The 8,207-nt window shown below is 41.7% G+C and overlaps 1 protein-coding gene across 4 annotated transcripts in view; it reads left to right on the plus strand.

Annotated features, from left to right (window-relative positions):
- The window catches only part of arhgef3 (Rho guanine nucleotide exchange factor (GEF) 3), a 28,112-nt gene extending 20,149 nt beyond the window's left edge, over positions 1-7,963 (plus strand). For 3 of the 4 annotated variants that reach the window (XM_056387686.1, XM_056387701.1, XM_056387694.1), the window contains 8 exons: positions 218-478; positions 690-752; positions 869-965; positions 1,718-1,794; positions 1,908-2,165; positions 2,538-2,708; positions 3,477-3,666; positions 4,134-7,963. In XM_056387686.1, the coding sequence (XP_056243661.1) occupies positions 218-478; positions 690-752; positions 869-965; positions 1,718-1,794; positions 1,908-2,165; positions 2,538-2,708; positions 3,477-3,666; positions 4,134-4,906 (1,890 nt within the window). In that variant the 3' untranslated portion in view covers positions 4,907-7,963. Of the gene's footprint in view, positions 1-217; positions 479-689; positions 753-868; positions 966-1,717; positions 1,795-1,907; positions 2,166-2,537; positions 2,709-3,476; positions 3,672-4,133 lie in introns of those variants that run through there. The other variant, XM_056387709.1, reaches the window with a different exon arrangement.
- Positions 7,964-8,207: the final 244 nt, after the last annotated feature.

Genomic DNA, 8,207 nt, shown 5'->3' on the forward strand with positions numbered 1-8,207 from the left:
TTATATATAACTACTACATCCCTCATCTGCCTCGGCTGCGGTTGCTATGGTAACGATTCTGGCCAGAGTGGTAGAAAATTCAAATTGTTTCATTACTGAGTCCACTGGCTCCAGATGCTGAACCTATCTATCACGACAAGCAGTGAAAAATAAAAATGAATGCTGACACTTCTGCGTTTTAAAAGAATCTGGTTTCACCTCGTCTCCGTCTCCGCAGCGCTCCATCAGTTTTCGTTATGAGAGTCGGACGGAGAGAGTCGCTCCTCCTCCTCCTCCTCCTCCCTCCTCTTCGACGATGAAGACGCGTGTTATCTCAGCGACTGTCTCCAACCCTTCCTCCTCCATGACAGCGACACGGGGTTCCATGGCAACAGCCCCAGCCGCCAAGCGCCGGGACAGCAAGCTTTGGAGCGAGACGTTTGACGTCCGACTCGGGGCGACACAACCTCTGAGTCCAAAAGAGATAAAACGACAAGAGGTGAGAAACCCAATAACATCTCTTGTGATTGTTTGGATTTTACTTTGTGTTTTAACTTGTAATAATTTATTATCTGACTTCCTTTAGATATTTTTCAACAAACAAACATTACAGAAGGAAATTCTATTTTCTTTCAACGTTGTCAAAACCTCTTAAGACTTACAGAAAACCAAGACTAAGATCTACTCACATTCACTCTCTCTCCCTGCAGGCGATATTTGAGTTGGCTCAGGGCGAGCAAGACTTGGTGGAGGATCTCAAGTTGGCTAAGAAGGTAAACAGAAACCTTTATTTTTTCTTGAAGGACGTCTCTGAGGGACTTACATTTATTCTACAGTACTGGTGTTTTCTGGGTATTCTCATATGTGTGTGTTTGCTTGTGTGCTGCAGGCCTACCATGACCCGATGCTGAAGCTGTCAATCATGACTGAGCAGGAACTCAACCAGATCTTTGGTACTCTGGACTCGCTGATACCCCTGCATGAAGGTAGGACTGAGCCTCTCATAAGGTCACAGAAGAACAGGCTTTAACGTTTCAAACAGACAGCAGCCTCCAGGTCCAGACCTGAGGAGTGTAAAGCCCCTTTAGGACATGCATCTCTTCACATTTATCTGATGGCAGTTCAACATTGTGGTCTCATGTCTGATTAAGCACCTCTTATGAAGAGAAAGTCTCTCTCTCTCCTTCTGAGTAAATCCATGAAGAGAATCAAGGTAAAAACATCTGGATGACTCACAGCCCTCACAGATAGAAGCCGGCAGTGCTACGTGTTCCAGGTCTGATGAGGGAGAGAGCCGCAGTTCCTCTAGTTGCCACTAGATGGTGAACGTGTAGAAGTGAATGTTCTTTGTCAGGCAAACATTCATGTTAACAAAAAGCATTGATTGGGATGGGACGTGTGCATGTTTCACTAAAGACAGACTGAAAGATGAAATCTCATGTAAAAAGGTGAGGCTGACAAAAACTCTGAGTTGATCAGGGTTGGTCTCAAAAACTGTTGAGTACCATCAGTTGGCATCAAATGTCTGGTCAGATTAATAATTCATAAGTTTCTAATGTAAATAAAAATTAAAAAGAGGAAAAAAAAGGAGAACTTGTTTTGGTATTGACTCAGGTATCCAGGCTCCTGCAGTGCAGCTGTTTCTGAACGAAGCTAAAAACTTTGTGTTGCCCATGTGTGTTGTTCGACGTGTCCTGAGTCCTGACCTCTGTACATGTTTTCATCTGTCTCTCCTCAGACCTGCTGAGTCGCCTCAGAGACGCCAGAAAACCTGACGGGTCAACAGAGCATGTGGGACACATCCTGACTGACTGGGTGAGTGAGTGCTTTTCTTCACATATTCAAACGTACTGAGTGTCTGCATGATTCAGATCTCCTCGTCTCCTGCACTCTGTAGTAAGCGTGTCTCTGTCTTTGTGTCCCTGCAGCTGCCCTGTCTGTCCTCCTACACCCCGTACTGCAGTAACCAGGTGAAGGCCAAGGCCTTGTTGGACCAGAAGAAGCAGGACCGGCGGGTCCAGGACTTCTTGCAGCGCTGTCTCCAGTCGCCCTTCAGCAGGAAGTTGGACCTGTGGAACTTCCTGGACATTCCCCGCAGCCGACTGGTGAAATACCCACTGCTGCTCAGGGAGATCCTGAAGCACACACCCAACGACCACCCGGACCGGCAGCACCTGGACGAGGCGGTGAGGAAAACCGCTGTTAAGAAGATACTGTACACCTTTACCCTACACCTCTGGTGCAGTCCAGTATCGGACTGAAGCAGTAGAAAATAAAATGAGTCGTCAAAGTTGAAAATAAAAGTCAGAAAAAATAGAAAAGCCACAAGTAACCCTGAAAATTTGAGAGTTGAATTCCTTTATTATTTACATAAAAAAAACAAAATCAGCAGATCAATCTGGATAAAGATAAGTTGTATATGTTGTAATGTCTTTTTTTCATTTGAGGTACTTTGGTCCTATGCACCAGCCGGCCTTCTGTCCAATTCAACATTTTCATTTGAAGTTTTTCAGCAGAAACAGATTCGGTTAGTTAGATTTTGTCCGTTTGCTCCACAGATGCTGATGGTTCAGAGTGTGGTGGCCGACATCAACAGGCGGACGGGGGAGTCAGAGTGTCAGTACTACAAAGACCGTCTGTTGTACATGGAGGACGGACAGAGGGACGAACTCATCGACCAGTCCAGGACCCTCAGCTGCCACGGAGAACTGAAGAACAACCGAGGACTCGTCAGTAGATTTCAACATTTATATACACCCCTCCTCTTTTATCCATACATGTTCTACTCTCTCCCTTCTGTATGTGACACATTCCTTCTGTTAGAAAGACCCTTAATCAAACATGGTGGTTTGTATCCTGTGTAAAAACACAGTTAATTGTGTTTCGATGTCACCCACCTGCCACCCACCTAACATGCATCAGAGGATTAGAGAAGGATGTAAAGAGCAAGACGGAAATATTCACAGATCAACATCTGATTCAAATCATTGAGTTGCAAGTCAAATATAAAGTGGATTAATTTGCAAATTGAGGGAAACTGGAGCAGAAGTCGGCAACTAAAGATTAAATATTGAATTTATGATGAACTCATTCCACAATTTGTCTTCTCTGTCATGTTTCATATTTATTTTACTGAGTTAATGTGAAGAAATGAGAAAAGCAAGAGGATAAGATCAGATGAGATGAGTTATGAAATATCGTATCTCCCTTATGTTCTATCTTTTAATGCTTTGTAATGTGATGGTAGGTTCTTATAAATAAACATATAATATATCATTTCTAATATATTAGATGTAAATATAAGATATTGATACAATTATATATACAGTAAATAACCAAATTTTAAAAAAAAGTTATGATTGTTTAAATAATTTCTACTTTGATCACTGGTAAACAGGATCCAAATATTTTATCTGTTGTGCGTGAACAAAAACAGCTGATCACCAGGTGAAGAAAAATTCACCTCTTTCTCTCTTTCTCTCTCTCTCTCTCTCCAGAAGCTCCATGTCTTTCTGTTCCAGGACGTCCTGGTCATCACCAGGTCGGTCTCGCTGAACGACCAGCCAGTCAGCTATCAGCTCTGCCGCCAGCCAATACCCATCCGGCAGCTGGAACTGGAGGACCTATCAGATGGAGAGATGAGAGTGGGCGGGTCCATCAGAGGGGCCTTCAGCAACAACGAGCGCAGTTAGTCCTTCTACTTAGTACTTCATAAATATTCATATTCATCAAATAATTCATATGCAGATTTTATAAGTAGAGATTTAAAAAAAACGAACGCCCAAGATTTGTTTGATGTCATTAAGAAATCGTGTCTTCAGTATATAGTTTATTTTTACACTATAAAATGTTCCACTTATCCACAGTACATATCGTGGTCAAATTCTTTTTAATAACCAGATTTAAAGAATGATTATTAAAGATGTGTGTTTACTCTATATGTTTATGTAGAAAATAATATTCAGCTGATGTATCTCTATCTCATTTTTTAAACTCAAATATTAATATGGGTATCAAAAATACAGTATCAGTCAGGCTATAGCTTATATTAACCTTCTTTATATATATATAATATAACAAAAATGGAGTACAGATTCAGTTTGATAGAATACAACATACAAATTTAAAAGCAGCCGCCTCTCTCCTCCTCACAGCAAAGAACTTCTTCCGGGTTTCGCACCGTAGCGGAGGTCAGCTGCAGAGCCACTTCTTCCAGGCCAGCGACGCCTTCAACAAACAACAATGGATAAACTGCATCAGACAAGCCAAGGAAGCCGCAGCACTGACTGGAGACCTGCCAACGCTGACAGGACCGTGTCTGGAGAAAGAGCTGGGTGGACAGAAAGGGACACTTGATGGGACAGCACTGAGTTCGCGAAGTGATTCAGGGATTGAAGATGAGAAAGGGATGTGGGGGGAGATGGAGACAGGGCTGTGTTTGGAAGGACAGGAGGGTCTGAGTGGAGGTCAAGATCTAAGTTCAGGTAAAGAGGCTGAGGTGGGTTTGACTCAGGAGACAATGCCAGGTAGGGAGATGGAGACAGGTTTGGCTGTGGATGGTGGGACAGGTTTTGAATTACATGGAGAAACAGGGATGGACAGTCAGACGAGGGCGACAATCAGTGGGACAGAGACAGGGGAGATGGAGACAGGGCAGGGTCTCTGTGACGAGATGGGGGCAGAGCTGGGAGCCGGAGCAGGCTGGAAGATGGATGGAGAAGGAGGAGGAGGAGGAGGAGGAGTAGAAAGAGAGACTCTCAGCAGAGGTGGTAACGATGTTCCGACCTCCCCCCTCTCCCCTGCTTCTCCCACTCAAGAGGAGGAGGTGATAGAGGGGGGGTGGAGAGGCGCTAAGGAGGAGGAGGGCTGCATGGACACTAATGATGTTGACTTACTGGAGGGTGAGGATCTGTCCCTTAGGTGCTGATACTAGGACCAAACAAAAAAAAAGGACTGACACTGCATCCAATCAAAGAAGGGATGATGATGATGATGATGATGAAGATGTCACTTACAACAATCACTTGAACTTGTTAAGAAACATTAAACAGTGTGTTCTAGAACACTGTAACTGCTGTATCCTGACTGCTGGTAACCACGGTAACCACTGCGTTCTAGAATGCCACAACAACCATCACCCCTACACTCTGGAACACTGGCCCCATGTAGCTGTACTAACGGCATGGATGCTATTAAGAGAACTGGACACCAATGGTGCCCCATTCATTCCAATGAAAGTTATTCAGCATGAACATACTGCAAAAAAAACTTTTTTCGGGCTTCCTCAGGCTTTCCTCTGCAACTTCCACATTTTGGAGTTTTGTGATGCTCAGCAAAATGTATTTATGGTTTTACTGCCTTTTGAAATGATGTATTTGTATGGGGCAAATTATTTGTGGGCCAGTGGCTGTCACATGACCTGCAGTTCCAACTGCGGCCACAATGCCAAAAGTCACCTCACAGCCCAACACTATTTTTCGGAGCTTGAGCTTTACTCATGTTACCGTGACTACTGCTGTATCCCACATCCCACACACCATGTTACACTTCACCAGATTAGAGGGTGCAAGAGTGAAACTATTTCCTGGCTTGTTTTATTCTAGTTTACTTTATCCTGAATTTATTTCTTCATAGTTAACATTTGCTCACTTACTTATATTTTGCACTAGACCAGCTTTTGGACAAACTCTGTGTTGCTGCCTATAGTCTTCACTTTTGCATTTGGACTGTTAAAGTTTCCCAGTGGAGTTTGTGTCACTACTGGCATTAAGAACAGGAGCCCTATACTAACATGCACACAAAGATGTACATGTATATGCAGGTGCTCACCTATTACGCAATACACCTTCACACTAATGGTTTCAAGCTGTTGGCACTAATAGCTAGTGACAGTAACAATGCCCAGGAAGAGGAAAGAAATGTATTCAACACATTTGTTAGACCTCAATAATAACCAGAAGGTGTTTAGGTGAGAAACAAGATAACTTGTTTGTTTACATAAAGACTCCACTGGGCACCTTTAAAGAAACACTGCCAATAGTTTTTAAAGTAACGAGCAGAAAAGACACACCCCATATAAACTTCTGCTATGTGCTAATTCAACACTAATATTTTCAGAAAAACCTCTACCATAGATCTGCTGATGTCAGCATCATCCTCAGCTAATACATGCAAAAGGTAAAGCCGATCACAAAAGTCATATTCAACTCAACAGCTTTTTGCATTTAAAACACTATGAGTGAATTATAATGAATCGTGTGTAGCTAACTACCACTAAACGCTAACTTACCATCTCTGTTGTAGAGATTTGGCAAATACAAAGAGGCAGAAAAAGAGCGGCATTAGTCGTGGTAAGGAACGCTTACCTTCCATAGCTTTCAAAGAATAATTACAAATAATCAAACTTGTATCTCCAATTATAGGGATTTTTATTTCCATCAGTTAATCAGATGAAAGATTATTCCAAATTTCTTGTTCTGTTTCTAAAACTCTGTTCATCATGTCTTATAATCACTTGTAATGTCTGGAAACACTGGAGAAGACAGAGCCAGTTCTCATGGCACATCAAAGTAACAAGTTACTCATTATTAGCTGATCTATGAGTCTAAATTTGCAACCATTTGTAAATGTGAATGTTCTCCTATGAATAATGTTCATGTGTAGGTGCTCTCCAGCAGAAAATACATTTTAAGTGAAAAGTGATGCAGGTCCAGGTTGCAATGATTACAGTACGTGTGATAGCGATGCTCAGTGAATTTCAGTGTAGGGGGGAGTGAAGTAAGGGTGTTGTAGGTTGTATAGGCTTTTGCCCTTTACACGGCATTAAGTCCCATCTCTGACCGTGACTATTTTATCAAACCACGACCATGATGTTTCTGTAAAAGAGCTTTAATTGCCTAATGCCTCAAACATGCATTAAATATTTTTGATATTATATTGATGTGAAAGAGTGTAAGTGTTTAGGATTTTGGACCCACTGACCTTTTTAGCCTCTTTTAGTTCCTAGATTTGTTTTACAGCTAATTTTTTCATAGTTCAGTTTTTGTGTTTCCAGCTGCAGCAGGCGGCGTTTTTCCACACACTCACTGTAAACTACCTGACCAGCACCAAATGACAGACAGGCAACAGATGGACACAAACGGGACTCCAGTGGGATGATCGTATTGCTGTGTGTGCTGATACATGCAAGTTTATCAGTCGTCTGTTAGTGATAGCAGCATGATCAAGTGAGCTGGTGTTGGCTGTGTATCTGTCAGTTGTTTGATGTTTCCCCATGTAGAGGCCAAAAATTAATTAATGCAGTGTTTAAAAGGCAAGGAAGTTATGCAGGAACACTGCTGAAAAAAAAAAAAAAAATGTTGGAAATGAATATTTTGCAAGCGTAGACCCTAGAAATACTCTTAAAGCAAAACCTTAAGCTATCGGCACAGTATAACCTTTCCTTGTGAATGAATGTAATTGTAGCACGTAGTCGACTTAAAGTATTCCAAATACATTAATTGAATCTTTAGTGGATTTTCCGTATTGACCATCGATCCCTACCACAAACTTCTATAAAACTGAAACAGCTGCTGTTACTACGAAGCTGCTGCAGCTTGGTGGCAATCAGAGTCCTGAGGGAGGAGCCTGTTGTGTATGTACTGTATGTAAAGAATGTATATGAAGTCTGTCTGTATATGAATGTAGGAACAAAGCCAAGCATGTCTGTTTGTTATATATGTCCTTACACATAACACATGAAATATGACTTACAATGTCTGGACAATCAGTTTGATATTATAAATGACCACTGTCAGGATAGTTGTGATGGTGATGAGGGTGGATGAAGTTTACCACAGTGGTTAAGTTACCAGACAACTACCAAACTTTTAAAAGCAGGTTATTTACACATCTCAGAGAGGACTAAAGATACACAGACAATACTTGTGCACTAATGTGTGGATTGTCACAAGACCAAAGCATCAATAAATTGTTTTAAAAAGAAGCCTCACTGAATGGATGGTTATTGGTGGTTGCAAAGAAAATACTGCCATGTTTAAATAAAGACAAATACAAAATTTGAAATGTTTTTGTCTTTTAGAATGAGTGCACACAAGTGAAATCAACAGGCAATTAATGTGGATTATAAAAAGGAGTGGACTTAAAACTCAACCCTGAGAAATACCCCTACTGTTGTTAAAGACACCTGTGTGCACAATGTCAACTATGACACACTTTAATGTATTGGT

Source organism: Seriola aureovittata, chromosome 2 (genome assembly GCF_021018895.1).
Source record: "Seriola aureovittata isolate HTS-2021-v1 ecotype China chromosome 2, ASM2101889v1, whole genome shotgun sequence".
In the NCBI taxonomy this organism is placed as follows: domain Eukaryota; kingdom Metazoa; phylum Chordata; class Actinopteri; order Carangiformes; family Carangidae; genus Seriola; species Seriola aureovittata.